Here is an 18,985-nt window from a genome sequence, read left to right as displayed (position 1 = left end):
GCGTTAATCTCCACGAGACATGAAAACAACAGCGAGGGAGGAGGAGGAGAGGAGAGACTGCATCTAATCGGATTATTATGGAGCTCCAGTACAGTGTCCTGGGCCGGACCGCTACCGTTTCTGTCCGAGGAGTCGAAGCACTTTGGTTTTCAGTTTTGACGCTGGATTTAGTGTCAGAAAACGCTACACTTCTTTCGCTTTGTGATTTCATACACTGGAGGAAAACTACCCGCTTATCACTCAACGGGGAATTTCTATTTCTGTTTTCCGTTTTCGTTTACTCTTGTTACTTCACGCGGGAGAAGACCTACAGGCTGGAGGTGACCAACGAACTCGCCTCAAGATGAAACTAATCTGATTAAACACAGTCCAGAAACGAGCTTACTGGGCAGTGGTGTTTGTTTTAATGAATTTTAAAGTCAAATTTACTCGTAAAAATGTTTCTTAATCCTCTGTTTTTGTGAGGTAAGCTATTTTCCTCTCAGATAATTTAACCTTACTCACTTTTAGCCTGGTGCTAATAATTCTCTTCCAGTAACGGTTTTCGTTGGTGGTAGCGCGTGCTTTGTGATTGGTCGTTTATTATTATTATCTTTTAATTTCCATTATTTCAGTTTTAGGCCAAAAAATAAGCCCTAAAAAGAGAATAAAAACGCCAAAACCCAGAGATGCTGAATAATGCTGCTGCATTAAGAAATACTAGTAGACAGTTAAATATTTACCCATGATTCACCACTTACTTTGTGGTAAATTCTGTTAGAATTGCTATACTTTGAGTATTGTTCTAGTCTGCCCCCCTCGGTCCAATAAACAATAATCTGTCCTCAAATGACCAAGCTCTGAGCAAAAGAAGTTACTTTTCTTTGCTTTTTCACCACTTGCTTTATGAATTGTAAATTTGTTTTTGCTGGGGCTTCCCAGTGACTATGGGCCTAATGAACACACTCCTGCCCCAAAAAGTTTGGCCTAGGGGTTAAATGCTGCTGACCACGGACAGTAGGGATGGTGCAAGCTCCTCTATGGCCAAAGCTCACCTATTCCACCACGCCGGAGCTGCTTCAGCCTGCGTGCAGCCCACGACTCTGGAGGAAATACCTGTTAGTACAGACAATAGTTATGATGAATACCTCGGTTCTTGCAATATGGATGGGGAGGAAGAGGACTATGAGGAATACGATGAGTTCTCACAGCTGCCCGACACCAGGAGCATCACCTCAGATGACTCCTTTTACCCACCCGAGGACTTTGACGACATTGAAGACTACGAGGACCTGGAGACGATCCCGTCCCCAGAGTATGAGACTGCAATGCTTAGCTTCTTCCAGGCCTGCAGCAGCAACCATGCTCTCACTGTCAAACTCATGATACGGAGAGGAGTGACCGAGGATGAGGTCCAGGAGACTGATAAGAACAATAGGGTGAGTGGTCTGGGCTTGGAGAGAGAGGTGTTTTTATGTGTTAAGGCTGGAATATATTGATGACATTCTGTATTTTGATATAGGTATCTTCTGTAATATGCATTTTAGTGTTTAATTGTGTTATCCATGTGGAAATATCACAGTATCACCTTTGAATCAAGTGAATTCAGTGGATAACAGGAAAAAAAAACGTCATGCCATTTCCCAGGGACCTCTGGGCCTTAAATTAACACTATGTAATATCCTATGTAACTATATATATATATATTATCTAGTGTTCATTTAACATTAGGAAAGGTCATGGAATTGATTCAATTACTTTATTGAGGTTTAGACCCAGCTTTTTGAGTAAATTAGTAAAATCCATTGACGGTAGGATTAGTGTGGGTGTTTTTACATTCAGCTTTTATTGTGGATGTTAATTTATTAAGTCCCTTGTGACATTTTTTCTCTCTTTGGATCACCAAGCACAAGGTCTGTTTACGTCAGCATATTCTGTGAGTACAGGTTTAGTTACATTTAAGACTCAACCCTGAGTTAGATTAAACACTAAGCCAAAATGACAACTTTAATGACAGACATTGTTCACTAATTACTTGTTGATCAGCATGAATGTCTAGGCTAGTAACATTTTAATCAAAAAGCAACAGTGTTCAGAATGGATGTTGGCTAACTTATTAATTGGACATGCATGTTCATCAAAATCCTTCAGAAGTGGTCAGGTTTCAAAAGTCAGCATAGTCCTACAGAGCCAGAATGATCTTTTCATTCGAATGAGGGTAATAGGCCTTCACAGAGAATGCCTTCTGAAACCCACCCCCTGCTCTACTGTGCCCTTTTTAACACCAGGTTTAATCAGCTACATTGTCTTTTTCATTTCATACACGTACATGCTTAAAGGGGCCAGAGAATGGAAAACAATGTATTGACCATGATGCAATAATAAGAGTTTGGTTTATATAACTGACAGAGCACGAACCTCAAGCACCTTTTTTTCAAATGCAAACCCTGCATAAGGAAAAGGAGGCAGTAAAACGGACCAATTCCAAAGTTCCAATCGCTGAGTAAATGGCTGTTCCTCAATGTATTTTCCCAAATGTATGGTTGGGCGACTAAGTGCTCTGTGGTTAAACTCTCACATTTGTAGCGAAAAACAAAAAAGGGAGAACACAGTGCATTCTTCAAATTACAGGATAAAAATGAATATGAAATTTTTTTCTGCCCCTTATAATAATTCACATGCCATCTACATACAGAGATTTTGGGGGATGTTTTATCTTACACTTCATTCATGGGCTAAGCACAGATTTTTTGTCTGCTTGACCCCACCTCCTTCTCCAACTTCTGCCATTAATGAGCTGTTGGACTGGAATTTCAATCTCTGCTTGTTTCCACCCGAATAAGTCTGTGTTTTTGTTCATATATAGGCCAGAATTAATAATGGTTGTCACTAGATGTTTTTGTAATGAGATCATGCAGTTTCTTTCTTTGTCACTTCTCTCATTTGCATTGTGCTAACAGTCCATATCATTCATTCATTCATTATCTGTAAGAGCTTATCCAGTTCAGGGTCGCGATGGGTCCGGAGCCTACCTGGAATAATTGGGTGCAAGGCAGGAACACACATTGGAGGGGCCGCCAGTCCTTCACACACACACACATTCACTCACACCTATGGACACATTTGAGTCGTAAATCCACCTACCAACATGTGTTTTTGGACTGTGGGAGGAAACCGGAGCACCAGGAGGAAACCCATGCAGACACAAGGAGACAGTCACCTGGAGCCGGAATCGAACCCACAACCTCCAGGACCTGTGGAGCTGTGTGACTGTGACACTACCATATCATAATTTTGAAAAATTTTTCCCTAGCAGTGAACCTCTTTTTGCTTGTAAAAGGCACATAGTAAATATGCATGGCACCCTTCTTCCAGTCCCAAAATCCAGTTACATTTGGTCACTGGAGATAAAGGGGTTGGACAATGAAACTGAAATACCTGGTTTTAGACCACAATAATTTATTAGTATGGTGTAAGGCCTCCTTTTGCAGCAAATACAGCGTCAGTTCGTCTTGGGAATGACATATACAAGTCCTGCACAGTGGTCAGAGGGATTTTAAGCCATTCTTCTTGCAGGATAGTGGCCAGGTCACTACGTAATGCTGGAGGAGGAAAACGTTTCCTGACTCGCTCCTCCAAAACACCCCAAAGTGGCTCAATAATGTTTAGATCTGGTGACTGTGCAGGCCATGGGAGATGTTCAACTTCACTTTCATGTTCATCAAACCAATCTTTCACCAGTCTTGCTGTGTGTATTGGTGCATTGTCGTCCTGATACACGGCACCGCCTTCAGGACACAATGTTTGAACCATTGGATGCACATGGTCTTACTGGTGCAATGTGCAATTAATGAAGATTGGCCACTAGGCTGCTCCAATTTAACCATGAAACCTCCCACACTAAAATGACAGATGTTTTAGTTTCATTGTCCGACCCCTGTACATTGGCAAGACTGGGAAATATCAGATGTAAACAACTCACTCTCTGATTATGGTCAAATCACTTGCGGCAGATGTTAATATCAAGTGTGAATAGTAACTCAGAGTCAGTAATGAGGCCTGTGGGATCGTCTAGGTGTGCTGCATTCCACAAGCTCCCTGCACCGTACACCCTTTATTAATCAAACTGGGATTTCCTTAACCAGCCACACAAAGTGACTCTGATTGATGAAGTCAAATCAAATTCAAATCAAATGTATTTGTATAGAGCTTTTTACAACTGATGTTGTCACAAAGCAGCTTCACACAATTCTGGTAAGACGTTTTGACAGGAAATTTAAAGAACGTAAAAGATGTAAAAATCCCCGGGTGAGTGAGCCAAGGGCGACAGTGGCAAGGAAAAACTCCCTCAGCTGAGGAAAAAACCTTGGGAGGAACCAAGGCTCACAAGGGGTGACCTATCCTCCTCTGGTCAATCTACTGGTGATAATAATTAATTCATGATGTCTTACAAACAAGAGACATGCAATGACTAATGGCTCATTCCTGAACTTCCTGCCTTGTGCTAACCTTTGAAAGGTGTTATATAAATTGAATTTATTATTATTATTTACTACTTCCCAGCACAGACTGGGTCACTATCACACCCTGTGGTTTGGAATGTCCCTTAAACTTTCTTGTGTAATCCATACTGTTAGGAAATATTTACTGCTGCCTGACACATTTGCACTGTAATATAAGTACAGTATATGGTCAAAAATATCAGTTTGTCCTACTTCTGTACAGTAACAGCATCTGCTTATTTGAGGAGGAGGAGGACAGACCATTGTTGTTAGAAATTGATTGCATTCAGCCAGATAAACATGAGCTTGGGTGCTGATATTGAAAGGTTAGTTCTGGATCACAAACACCACATCAGCTCCTCACAAGGGTATTCGATAGAGCTTAGCACCACAGTCCAATACCGAGTAGCTTTAAACCCCCTTAACTTGGCTGTACATGGTGACCATATGCTTAAATGATCCAAGAGCATCCTTTTTGGTCATTTTTTTGTTTCTCTGTGGGATTAGAAAAGCTGTGCTCTTATTTGCCTTTTTCAGCAATGTGTGGCTGCTGGTTATGACCCTGGTTGTGGTCGTTTGTGAGACTAAAAGTGAGACCTCTCTATGACTGATACAGTGTTAAAGACTGGTTGTTATGAAACCACGAGGGCCTTTTACTTAAGACCTTTTATTTAAAAGTAATCAGATGTTGCTTGCAAGCGAATTACTTGCTGATCTAAGATCTTTCCGTAGCTAATTCAATCCTATTAGCATGTTATTAGTGATAAGGCAGCGAGCCAGGAGGAGGAGCAGGAAGGAGATTGTATTATAGTGTTGTCTCTAATATTAGAGAAGCAGTGCAGCAGTTATTAAGTGTTTGTGCATGGAGTTTGTGCTACTATTGTCCTGAAGAGCAGCATGGATAACTCCTACCTACATCCTTTCCCCAAATATCTGTACCATTCTACACCACTCAAACCCAGCAGCTCGCTTTTATACTGTGTGGAACCAATAGAACAGAAAAGCTCTAAAATCACATAGAATTCATGAATCTTATTAAATGTACATACATTAAAATGAGAGAACATTCGCCTTCTCCACAAAAAAAAAATAAAAAAATTTTAGACAACAATTAAACATAGTTTTTTTGCTTTATTTTATATAAAATAATGTATTGTACATCCTGCTTTAGCAGCCCGTTTACAATTTCAATCTGTCCCCAAAATGAAGCATATTCGTTATCTTTTCTACCCATTCTAAGCAGAAGGCTCCATTCTGTGAACGAGTCTGTATGAAACACCAAGGCTTAATAAATAGCATTTTCAGTGTTACATCTCACTAGTGTCATTTAACCACACAGGCTTTGAATGCAGATAATTCAGTGCAATACTTTGTTCCATGTGGGTTTTCTCTATAATGAATCCAACATGTGATGCTCATCTGAGGCTTACGCCAACAGCCCCCCACCCCTTAACAATCTACATTGTGTAATGCTGTAAATAAGGCCATTAGCACTGAAGCCTAGCTATATTACACACTTTCCTGTGGTGCAACAGCAAGGCATGAATTGTAAAACAGCATGAGGTTCCAAAACGGATGTTTGCTGCACGTAAATAAGATTATTTCCCATGTGAACAAAATATGCTATCAATAATTATATCACACTTTTAGTTCTTACGATAGGCAGTAACTGTAAAGATGGATTTTATTCATGCAGCAATAGTGTAAGCAAATTGTGACTGCATGGTTTATTTTTTGTAAATGGAATCACAGTGGGTTGCACTTCTTGTACAGCAACCCAATGCAGAAATCTCCTTAATTGTCTACTTTACATTCATATAATGAGTGAATTCAGGTACATGTTAATTTAGGATGCACCCATTGTGGATATATACACAGTTCAGTTCAGTTGAGAGTAAACAAAATGGAATGGAACACTCTAGAGCAGCTGTACACGAGCTTACACCTAGGAGTATAAACCACACCAGCATTGAGCATTGAGGTGGAGCTCTGTATTTTGAAGCAATAGAGCTCTCAGGGTTCAGAATCGAGTTTAGTATATAGTCTAATACCTTCCCGGAAGAGTAAAAGCAGTTACAGCAACAAGAATGTCCTTTGTAAGTGCTTAAAGGACTTTTGAATAGTGGCTGAGATGCTTTCAGTGTCCTGTTTTCTCCAGAGGCTGACTCATTGTTACCAAACCTTGGTCAGCTATTTCCTTGATCTTGTTTATCTGTCTCCATGTAAAATAAAATGGACAAAAACAAATGTACTTCCTGTTTATATCCCGAAGACACGTTTCCACTTTGAATATTAGGCCCCAACTAATATTAAAATGTTAATGACTGATACCAGTTTTAAGAAGTGTAGACAGTATATTGGAAATCTTTCCACAGCTGTTGGTGTGAACTGGTAGGTAATATATTTTTTTAGATATATCAGTCAGACCAGCCTCAACGCATGTCTTTTGTAGTAAACAACTGAATGTCCACATCAAACTACTATAGGGAATGATACTTGTCAATATGCGTTTGTCAGTGCAAGATGATGCCAAGCCTCACTCTTTATAATATGGACTGTAAAACATATTTAATGTTCAGGGGAAAGTTGGTTTTTAGCCCTTAAGAAAAGACGTAATACAAAGAAAATGAAATAACTTGCAGCTTTGGCTTGTATCAATTTAGAGATCAAGTGCAGGAAATGGAAGAAGCGGAGCAGTAATATTAATAACCACAAACCACTCCACCCAGATCTTTTAAAAGAAGAAAAAATGAATAAAACAAGGTAAACCAGAATATATATATATATATATATATATATATATATAAACAAAATTGAAAATATAACCATATATCAGCCAAATTACATTTAGTTTTTTTGTGAATGAGGAAATTTGATCCCAAATTAAAATTGGACCACAACAATATCTGCATGAGGTACCTCCATGTTGCAGGGGAACGTGTGAATGAATGTGGTTTTGCTCAAAGCTGGAGAAATATTTTGACTCTGCTTTTGATTTTATATGCAGTCTCTATCTTCTGTCTTCCCAAATATTAGAAAGTATATTTCATGCCATAAAAATGTTGTCCTGTAAATCACCCAACTCTAGGCCTGTAACAAATGCCACTAACAACTAGTAGCAGAAATCAACTATTTCTTACTTCATATTAGGGCCATATTGTATCTTTCACAATAATATCGTCATAATTTTTAAAATTATTTAAAAAAAAGTCATTATCGTGATATTGTGATATTCTAACATGTTTACCTAACAAAGTCATGTAATTAGCCGTGATATGGCATCCGTTCTTTACACGAGTTGTTTAGGCACAGTGAAGTACGGTGGAAAGTGGCTCTGAATGATTGAAATTACATTTGTAATAAAATAAAACGTTTAAAGAAATAAAACCATTTAATAAATTTTATATAATTAATATTAATATAACATTTGTTTTAGTTGCAGTAGTGTGTTCTTATAATGAATAATGATAAATAACAAGGATATCGCTATCGTGAAAATATTGTGATATTATTTTAGGGCCATATTGCCCACCCCTACTACATATCCTACTTATTGTTTTATAAATAATAATAATAATAATAATAAAAAAAGCTTAGACTCATGACAGGGAATGTAGAGTTATTGTAACCTAAAAAAGTTGCAATGAAATGTGGTTGATTTTTGTCATTTTCTGGAAGCGCACTCACAGTTTGTGAGAATGGTCATCACTTTGTCATTATTTTTAAATGAACAGAAGTTCTCCCCCAATTTCACAAAGCTACCAAAGCAAGGAGGATAAAGGCTAGTGCAGGCTTCCTCAGAGACATGAGAAGATAACCTCCACTGCTTGCTGAACTGCCACGGATGTATCATAATTGGACAGTTTAATACACTTGGAAGAGAACATTAACTGCCCAGTTCTGTTATTTTGCATTAGCCAGCATCATGCTGAGTGATTGGGAGAGAGGAAGAGGCTCTCTCTACCACAAACCTACTGATGACGGGGCTTAATGTTTAGACAGTTGGACCACTCGGGAGCCCTACTTTTTTAAAACGTGTTTAAAAGTATATTTTGTCGATGTGCGTTCACATATGCAATTCTGTAATAGAAATAGAAAGCAAGTGCAACAAATCAATGGCTCTGTCAATGGCTTGCAAGGCTAATCCTTTCTATTTTAAGAGCTGACTAGGCCACAGATTACTCCAGCATGAGACACATATCTCTGTCCAAGCAGAGGGAGGGGAATAAAGGACCTGCTGAGACACACACTGCAGCTGATGGCCCAAATGTGACCAGCCACATCACTAGCCAAATCTCTACAGCGTAGGCAATGCAATGAGTTCTCAGTGCTGCATAACCTCTCAGTAAATTCAAACTTCATTGACAAACATGGCATTCAGACCATGCTAGAACAGACTAAGAACAATGATAAAGATCTTGTAAACGACAAAATCAACCATTGTTAGTGATGGTGATGTGCTAATGTGTGTTGCACTTGTATGAGTGAATCAGACGCAGCAGTGCATCTGGAGTTTTGAACCCCTCACAGTGTCACTGCTGGACTGAGGATAGGCCACTAATGAAAAAACATCCACAATAAAATAGGAATGTCTAATAGAGTGATCAGTGAGTGGACACAGTGCCTAAACTCGAGGCGCACTGCTGTGTCTGATCCACTCGTACCAGCGTAGCACGCGCTAACACACCACCACCACGTCAGTGTTGAGAATGATCCACCACCCAACTCATGCCTGCTCTGTGGGGGTCCTGTAGGGCTCCTGATCACTGAAGAACAGAGTGAGAGTTCTATAACTGTACAAGCACACGGTAGAGCTGAAGAAAAATCAACGAGTGTACGTGGTCCTAATCCAGTGATCAGTCGGTGTATGTTCAGTCACAACTGTTAAGCATTTTTGACACCTGTATAACGAGTCAGTCTCAGATTCTGTGGAGACACACCACCAATGATACAGCTCCTAAAGCACCTCAAACCCTGATCTTCTTGGCCACGTACAGCACCGTCATCTGGGGTTTATATTTAGGCAGCTGCCTACAGCTGTGTGTCTGTGATGAGAGGCTGCTGACATGCCGCTCCACAATACACACTGTTCACACTTAACTAGGACAGACTCGCTGGAAAGACAGCAAGAGACACGCCAGCGGGATCAACAAACACACGGCGGTGAGAGGAGATTGATAAGTGTTTACTGCTCCCCTCTGCTGTCTCACAGAATGTACACTTCACACTTCAAATGGCCCAAGCCTTTAGCCATAAACATTATTAGGAAATTTGGAAACTACAGGACACCTCTCCAAGCCTAGTGTTTACAACGACATTGTTCACTTAACATTAATCATATATTTTAATGTATTCAGTGAAATCTCGGAGCTAGCGTAGCCATCTCATTTGATGATAGGGTGTGGGAGCAAAAGGTGATACATCATTGTTGCATTTTTCAAAACTCAGACTCTACAATTTCCATACTAATGAGGTGATCCAGTGTTTCCAAACAGCCTTTCAGATTTCTCAAGCCTGGTTTTGTGTGTGTGTGTGTGTTGACAGAACGGGTTGATGGTGGCCTGTTATCAGGGGTATGTGGATGTGGTCATCGCACTTTCTGTGTGTCCTTATCTGGACGTGAACTGGCAGGACAACGAGGGCAACACGGCCCTCATCACAGCTGCCCAGGCAGGTAGGCACCACTCTGCCCTCTCCTACGCTCTCAGAAAAATTCTCACTGAGGTCTTCAGTTATATGCCTTTAGTTAGGAAACATAAATGTACCATATTATATTAATTAAAGAAGCTACATTTTTGCTGTATGTACCTTTAGTGAACAAGAATGTACCAGTACAGTAACCTTTTTCTGACCGTGTTCAGGGCCACAGTCACATGCGATAGTTTAAATATTCTAAGTGAACATAAGACAACTAGTCAAAAGCTGACTGGTTCAAATCAAATAAAATCTAAAATATGACTAGCGACATTACAGGTCATATCTCTGCCGATCAGTTAAACACAGCAAATAAATTTGTTCATGTTAATATGAACCAAAAATGATAAATATTCTGCTGCTTCACTGGCATAAAAAGGGCTGCTCATAATAGGACTGTTATTATGAATTAGTTTAAAATTAAAATCATTCATTCATTATCTGTAAGCGCTCATCCAGTTCAGGGTGGCGGTGGGTCCAGAGCCTACCTGGAATCATTGGGCGCAAGGCGGGAATACACCCTGGAGGGGGCGCCAGTCCTTCACAGGGCGACACTGACACACACTTTTTTTTTTTTTTTGTGGAATCGAACCCACAATCTCCAGGTCCCTGGAGCTGTGTGACTGCGACACTACCTGCTGCACCACCGTGCCGCCCAAAATTAAAATAAATTATTTTATAAAACACTATCAATATTGCTAATACCAACTGAAATATTTCCAGTTTACTTCAAGTTAAAGAACCTGTTTTCTTAGATACAAACTTGACAAACTGACTCTGAGTGTCCAGAACTTTACAGAGTGGAGAAAGTCCCCTGGTCAATCCCTTTCTTTCCCTAATAGTGAGCTGAGAATCATTATCTTCCAGTGTATTTAGATAAAGCCAGAGGGACTGGAGAATACTGTTTTTCCTACAGACGATATCTGTAAATTTTAAAACTTCAGGTCTTCCAAATACAATTACACAACCAAATACTTGATATATGATCATATGAAGCAAATATAAGCCCAAGCCATGATATAACCTCTGCTTGTCATCAGACCTGATGCATTACTCACTCTGATTGGTTAGTTTCGTTATCCATGTGCACTCTTAGTAGAAGAACCAAGTTTGATTCTGTAAAGAAACTTTCAAAGGATTTCCCTAGCATTAGTCTGTGTACCTTAACTTTAGGGGGTACATCCTTCGCATTGTAATATTCTAAAAATATCAGTAGAGATACATAACAGTTAATAATTGTATTGCTTCTTCCACAAACCACTGACACCAAACGTTCTTCTATTAATGTCTTTTTGAACGCATTTCTCAAGACTGTGTCCACTCTGTACACACATAGATGTCACTGGTTCTTTCAGGAACACCACAATAGAGTACAAGGAAACACACAGCTTACAAAAGGATTCTGGGATGTTTTTAGCTGATTATTTAAATAATTAAACTAAAATGTGAACTAAAATGTAAGGCACTGCATTGCACCAAGCCTCTTTACTGTTACTTGTAACTATGCATGACTTCCCTTGATGATTGCAGGGCACATCACAATCACAAACTACCTACTCAACTACTTCCCTGGCCTTGACATTGAGAAGAGGAACTGCCTTGGTTTCACAGCTCTGATGAAAGCTGCCGTGCAGGGCAGAGTGGACTGTGTTCGGGCCCTGATGATGGCAGGTACAATAGCCTTCTGCACACTATAATTTCTACTCGACTAATCCCTGCTCCTCTAGATACCTTTAAAGTGCAGATGCTGTTTGCTTTCTGAAACACTAAGGGAAGTAAGGTGTTGTTCACTCCAGTTTACACACCAATCAGCTAGTGCTACTAGGTTAAATCAAACAGCCTGAGACATATACCACAATTCTAAAGTTTAGAAATATTAAAATAAAACCAATCTGGATGCATTTGATAGTTTACTTGTCCTGTAGTACACTACAGTTTTTAATTAGTCAGTTGTAGACTGTAAAGAATGTAATTTCTGATTAATAAACAGACATTGAGGATGCTAAATCATAGAGAAATCTAGAGAGAGAGATTACTGAACACTAAAGAATGTGATGAGTTAAATTAAAAAGATTATTAACTATTAGGAAGAAAATTAATAATTTACCAAATTTGGCCACAGATTCCTCCCATAATTATTATTTTTTTTTTATTGCCGTATTTTTTAAGCACAGCGTTGCTACTATTAAGTCAGACGGTAGATTACATTTTATCTGTGTCCAATGCATTCTGAAAATCAACAAATCACCAGTGGTGTAGCAGCTAGTGTCGCAGTTACACAGCTCCAGGATCCTGGAGGTTGTGGGTTCAAATCCCGCTCCGGGTGACTGTCTGTGAGGAGTGTGGTGTGTTCTCCCTGTGTCTGCGCGGGTTTCCTCCGGGTGACTGTCTCTGAGGAGTGTGGTGTGTTCTCCCTGTGTCTGCGTGGGTGTCCTCCGGGTGACTGTCTCTGAGGAGTGTGGTGTGTTCTCCCTGTGTCTGCGTGGGTGTCCTCCGGGTGACTGTCTGTGAGGAGTGTGGTGTGTTATAAATATAATTCCATTATGTTGATCTTACATCAGTCTTTTTTCTATGTTTACATTACTAATAACGAACATTTTAAAAAATGACAGTGTAATTTATTGTGATGGATCACAGCTCTTAATTAACTGAATTAATTTGTTAATTTTTTAAATCGATTGAAAATATTCTGTTTACTTTCTATATGAAGTTCAATTTGGCACTAATACAGACAGAGTACTGTTATAAATGAAAAAGTACTGCATACAGTCCTGCAGATGAATGTAGTTTGACCGGCGACATGTGTCTGTTGTTTTGTTTGTCGACTAGGAGCTGATCTGGAAGCCCAAGATCATGGTCGTAAATACACTGCTCGCGAGTGGGCCTTGTTCACCGGCCGGTACGAGACAGCCTTCGTCATGCTGCGGCTGTTCCAGCGTCCGTGTCCAGAGCAGTGCTCTGACGCCTATCGTCCTGAGTGGCCCTTACTGCCGGCTCTGGTCTCCAAAGCCCAGCAGCCCAAAGGCTGCATCCAGAAGATCTCAGAGGCACTGCGAGAGTTCTTCAATATCAGCAATGTGACAAATGCCTCAGAGGATGGGGTTCTGGATCACATGGTTCGTATGACTACAGCACTCAGCAGCCCATTTCTTGCTGTGTCCTGTCAGACAGTGTGTCCCAACAGCCCCCCTTGTGTGGGCAAGCGCCGCTACTCTGTACCAGAGATCACAAGGAAACAGCGAGGACAGCAATTAAAGGGCCTTGGCCCTGGACACCTGGAGAACTACAAGCGTCTCTTCCAAAACTCTCGGGTCACGCTGGTGCCTAAGCCTAAGGACCGTCGCTCCAGCCTGCAGCCTCAGGCCCTCAAGGATTCCTCTGACCACACAGAAATGGCAGCAAGGAGAGCTAGCCTCCTACCCCTCAATGTGGCCAGGAGGAGCAGCGTGAGGCCTGGCCTGGTGGTGCCTAAACTGCGTATCTCCAAGGCTCCGGTGCCTACCTTCGAACCTGAGAAAGAGCGACGCAAGAGCAGCAACACCAGCGGACACTTCCTGCAGATCCCGAAGTGGAGATACAAGGAGCTGAAAGAAGAGAGGAAGAAGGCAGAAGAAGCAGAGAAGAAAAAGCAGGAGGGTCTCTCCAAGAGACGAGTCTCCAAAAGAAAACGGAAGTAACCCATGTGTTGTGAGAAAAGACCTGATGCTGTTAAAATACAGCAGGAGTTTAGTACACAGCATGTGATAAGTCTGTGCTAAAAGTACAAAGCGTGAGTGTGTTTTGCCCCGTGAAGGACTGGTGCTCTGCTACTTTCGATGGTTACATCCAAGTGTGCTTGCTACTTTGCCGGCTATGCACTGAGAACTTCAGTGTTTCCTTCTCTGTCCAATTTTTCTTTTACGCAGTGATTTTTAGAGCACAGCCAGCTGAATGTTGACATAACATTTCACTGTTTTTGCACACCAGCATCTTCCTCTGGTAGCTTAAAGACCAGCCATACCTATGTTCCCATGTTTCAAGAGTCCCATGTTTACAGTTTAATTTTCTAAACAACCCTATGTTCCTTGTCACCATGTACGTAAATCTGTGTTTGGAAATTACCTAGGAGACATCTTTAATGGCCACTTAGGGGCAGCACGGTGGTGCAGCAGGTAGTGCCGCAGTCACACCACTCCAGGGACCTGGAGATTCTGGGTTCAAGTCCTGCTCCCAGTTCAACATGGGAAATTCAAGCAGTATATGTTCACTAAATACATATAAACTGCCTCCAGATTCTCCTTATTATTAGGTGTAAAAATAAGTTTTAATATGTTTTGTGTGACATATATCTGTAATTCAAAAATCAAAAATTCTCCTGTTCTTTTGTAATTTCATGGCCAATGTTGTGCAGTAGGGCGGCACGGTGGCGCAGCAGGTAGTGTCGCAGTCACACAGCTCCAGGGACCTGGAGGTTGTGGGTTCAATTCCCACTCCAGGTGACTGTCTGTGAGGAGTGGGTGTGTTCTCCCTGTGTCCGCGTGGGTTTCCTCCGGGTCCTCCGGTTTCCTCCCACAGTCCAAAAACACGTTGCAGGTGGATTGGCGACTCAAAAAGTGTCCGTAGGTGTGACTGAATATGTGTGTGTGTTGCCCTGTGAAGGACTGGCGTCCCCTCCAGGGTGTATTCCTGCCTTGCGCCCGATGATTCCAGGTAGGCTCTGGACCCCCCGCGACCCTAAATTGGATAAGCGGTTACAGATAATGGATGGATGTTCAGGAGTGCTAAAATCAAAATCCCCATCTTTAAATCATTTAAACCAAAACTCTCATGTACTTTAGGGTACATTATTATCCACAAGAACGGAACAAATTGATGCACATTCTTTTGCTCATGCTTTTTTCGTCCCTTAATGGAAGTCATAACTAAGGCGGTGACCAATATATACTTCTTTTGAAGCTACTTTTATGTTTTTTGCTGAATAAAATGGCAATTGTCATTTTTAATACTACACAAACATGACCATAAAATGACAAAAGAACAGGAGAATTAAAATAACACTTTAAAACCTTTGTACACCTAATATGTACAGTCAGTGCATGTCAGTGAACAAGAATCACGTTTCTACTCTTTATCTGAACTTTGCCATATTTACAACCTCCAAAAATGTTTGCAGAATTGGTGTTTCTGCTAACGGAATCTTTTAGCAGGTTTTCAGTGATAACATCTACTCTATATTTCAGCGCTGTTTATAGCACGGAAGGAAAATGTTGCTATCACAGTTCCCCCAGGGGAACTCCGCGATGCCATGTTAAAACTGCCCCTTTACTGTGTTAGTGCAAGGGACTCGACAAGCTTGCGTAGAAATCATTAATATTTGATGCAATATCAGTTTTATTTTTATTAATTATTGTTACAGCGCAAAGTTCAAACTCTGCTTAATACAGTAGTGTTGAGTCTCTGGTGTTACACACTACAGTTTGCTTGACTAGTGGACGGCAATGGATCACTGGGACTTTGGGAACCTAGGTATTGTTTCCTTAAACGAAAATGAGGTTTTTCCATTCTTGTGCTCTTTCTGTTTAAGAACTACATTCATGACATACCCACTATTCCATGTTCTTCTGCTTTCCTCCCTCATAGGACATTTACGGAAATAGCAAAACTAAGTTCAACAGTGCTGTTATTGTCCTAAACAAGAGTTGGTCACACTACACCTCTGAGGACTGATCAAGCCACAGATGGCATTTGATACTTGAAATGTGTAATTTATTTTCATATTTATCATTTTCAAAGCATATGATAGTGTTTTTATAAGGCTACAAGCTTTGACCCAGAGGATTAAACAGAACTAAATCACTCCACCCCCCCCCCTCCCTCCCCACTTTGCCCCCACCGTAGAGGCATGAGTACCATAGTCTTAGCTGTACATGGTTCACATATTTACACTACCGCACGGATTGTACAGATTTGTCTGAACACAGGGCTCATCTCAGATTTAAAAGCCTTTTCTGGTGAATGCAGTGAACATGTAGGGTGCCTGTTCTTACCAGTTAGAGGAGGAAAAATAAATACGTACATATAATCACCAGTCTTTGTATCCATTTGTTTTATTTAATTTTGGCAATTGTGCGTCCAAACTGTCGCGTAGTAACTCAAAATAAGTGAAAATGCTGACACTATAACAGCAGCTGTGTGAAGAGTTGAAGACTAAACCACTTTGGAGTTATTTAAACTAAATCTGTAATTAATCATGAAATAAATTAGTGTAATTCTTTTCAGATTAGAAGTAAATTGTCATCATTTTGAATTAAAATTTCAAATAAAAATCCCACCACCAAAACAAGAATGAGTGGAAACGGGTTCTCTCTCCTCCACCTGGACGGAACAGGCTTCAGCAGAAAATACACTGTACCTCAGGAGGTGTTTTTACAAAGGTATATTCATTCAATCCCATTGTTTTATTAATATTTTTTGTAATTAATACCCATCGTATTATTCAAATTCATACCCATCCTTGAAACACTGGTTTAATGAAAACACTGCAATAAATCCTTAATTATATCAAGGGCTTAATCACAGCTTAATGTGAAAACACTGCAGAGTGAAGAGAGTGTGTTCAGCCAAAACCTTATTGTAAAAGCACACTGTTTAAAGCCCTTATAGATTAAGTTAGATCTAAAGGAATAATACACTGCTCTAAGAAAGAATGAGACACTTTAGGACCGCAGTTACGTTTAGATTAGACAACCCCAATAGGCAAAACAACTGTTTATGAACCGACCGATAACTCTCAGTATTAAGGAGTGCTGTGAACTCTGAATGGTTAAAGAGTGAGTGCTGAAAAAAAGTAATAAAATTGTAGAAATTAAAGACGGTGACATCTAGAGGTGGGCAGTGACAAAAAAGTATTATTTATAATTGTATGTATAAATCAAGTGCTTTAGATTTAACAGTTTGGAAAAAAACAAAACAAGCCACTGTCACATAACAGCACTATAAAAGAATAAAAGAAGTGATTTATGTTCAGTATTGTATTTCCAGTATAATCTCAAGGCTCACCCGTTTCCTTTGTAATGAAACAGTTCAGTGTTCTTCACGGATGATATCTACATTATACACTGAAAGGCATGTTGTGACATGATTCATGTGGATAATGATGAATATGGTCATATTGGCCACCTTTAGGTACATCCCTAAATATGCCCTTTATCTCAGGTTTTAAACAGATCATACATTAAGCAAGAATCTGTACTGCACAAGATCCATTTGCTTGGAATGTGCCCATTTCATATCTTCACCATCATCATCATCATGATCCTTACAACAGAACCACTGTGCCTCTTCATTTCCTGCACACACACAAAGGTACACGCCTGTACAACTAGGCCTGAGATCATGTCATGTCAGATTTGTTGAGCAATATCGATCTTACAGTCAATATCCAAACAATGTTTACATACAGTGGTTTAAAAAAAAAAAACATAGACCACTGGTCAGATCTCATGTAAACACACCTGAGGACCAGCAAAACAATGTGAAATAAAGTTTGCAGTACTGCACTGGACTAAATGGATTTCTTTCCTGTGCCATGTTTATATTGGAGAAGAAATATCAGCGGTATTAAGAGGAGTGAACGGCTTTTATTAAGCCCTCAGGTATATTAGGGTCAACACTGTGGGTCGACAGCTGCTCAGGGACTTAGCTTTGCTGCTGGGTCAGCATTTTTTTCTGGCGCCAATCTCTTAACAGGTGCAGGTGAGCACACACAGTGCCTTCTAGTGGACACTGTAGGAACTGACCTGGTAACTATCAAAGACAAACAGAAGTGGGGTCAGGGAGACACGAGGCTACGGCAACCCTGGACCTACTTCAAAAAGAGTGTGGGTAAACAGCAGATAACATGCAGCGGAACAGCAAGACCTTGACCTGAATAAAAGAGGCTGTCGTAAGACTTCGCACAGGTATGAGGCGGTCTGGAAGCCTGGGAAAAGCCTGGAGCTACAAGCATCTGGGCAGAAACACCTGAGTCCTGCTCCAAGAGGATAAAGAATGACAGAGAGAGAGAGAGAATGAGAGGGATGGAAAGAACAGAAGATATTGAGTGGCGGAACACCTGGCAGCGGAGAGCGTGGCTGCATTGGGCAGGAAATGTGGCAAGGGTTAGCTAGAAGAGGACAGAAGCCAAGATACGCTGCTGTGCCTAGAGTTTAAAAAAAGTAGGGCACAGGGCTCAGCAGTGAACTTCAGCTGAACATGGAATGAGAGAGAGAGAGAGAGAGAGAGAGAGAGAGAGAGAGAGAGAGAAATAGTGTGTGTACAGTGTTAAATAAATAAATAAACAAACAAATTAATTAATTTCTCCCCGGTTCCCTCAAGCTGCGAGAGTGAAGGTTAGCACAAGACTAAACTGATGACAACACCATGCCACTGGGCAGCTCAACACATTTGGAGGAAAGCACTAAGGGGTTATTTTATTCTGGCCATTTGTGCTCTCTTGGACTTAGTCTTGGATGGTTGAAATTTCACTGGGATGTAAAATTACCTTCTACTTTACTATTCCAGCAACATTACATCATTGGCAGCTGTGGTCTAATGAGGGGGAAAAGCAGGCCTGAGAACAGGTCGCTGGTTTGATCCCAAGAAAGGTAGGAAAAGTTAATGGCTGATGTGCCCTTGAGCAAGGTACCTACCCCCACCCCCTACATATCTTCACTTCACTAAACAGTATGAATTACATTGTGATTCAGTGGCTACACGTTGTGACTGTTACACTTTTGAAACATTGGTCAGAACTCCATTAGTAAATTTAGCATTAGTAAAATTAAAGTCAA

The 18,985-nt window shown here is 40.6% G+C and overlaps 1 protein-coding gene across 1 annotated transcript; it reads left to right on the top strand.

The window, feature by feature from the left end:
• The first annotated feature begins 964 nt into the window (after window positions 1–964).
• Window positions 965–16,277, top strand: ankrd33ba (ankyrin repeat domain 33ba). Its single transcript, XM_066681951.1, has 4 exons — window positions 965–1,418; window positions 10,026–10,155; window positions 11,706–11,846; window positions 13,005–16,277. Exons 1-4 carry the CDS (start codon window positions 978–980, stop codon window positions 13,850–13,852), a joined length of 1,560 nt encoding a protein of 519 aa, XP_066538048.1. The 5' UTR covers window positions 965–977; the 3' UTR covers window positions 13,853–16,277.
• Window positions 16,278–18,985: the final 2,708 nt, after the last annotated feature.

The sequence above is a fragment of the Hoplias malabaricus genome, chromosome 1 (genome assembly GCF_029633855.1).
Source record: "Hoplias malabaricus isolate fHopMal1 chromosome 1, fHopMal1.hap1, whole genome shotgun sequence".
NCBI lineage: Eukaryota > Metazoa > Chordata > Actinopteri > Characiformes > Erythrinidae > Hoplias > Hoplias malabaricus.
This window is presented reverse-complemented; position numbering and strand designations above follow the sequence as displayed.

Bases quoted from the DNA above. Each gene is read 5' to 3' on its own strand.
- ankrd33ba (XM_066681951.1), top strand. From the start codon at position 978: ATGCTGCTGACCACGGACAGTAGGGATGGTGCAAGCTCCTCTATGGCC. The intron at 10,156-11,705 runs GTAGGCACCACT...TGATGATTGCAG, and splicing joins CATCACAGCTGCCCAGGCAG to GGCACATCACAATCACAAAC. The intron at 11,847-13,004 runs GTACAATAGCCT...TTTGTCGACTAG, and splicing joins TCGGGCCCTGATGATGGCAG to GAGCTGATCTGGAAGCCCAA.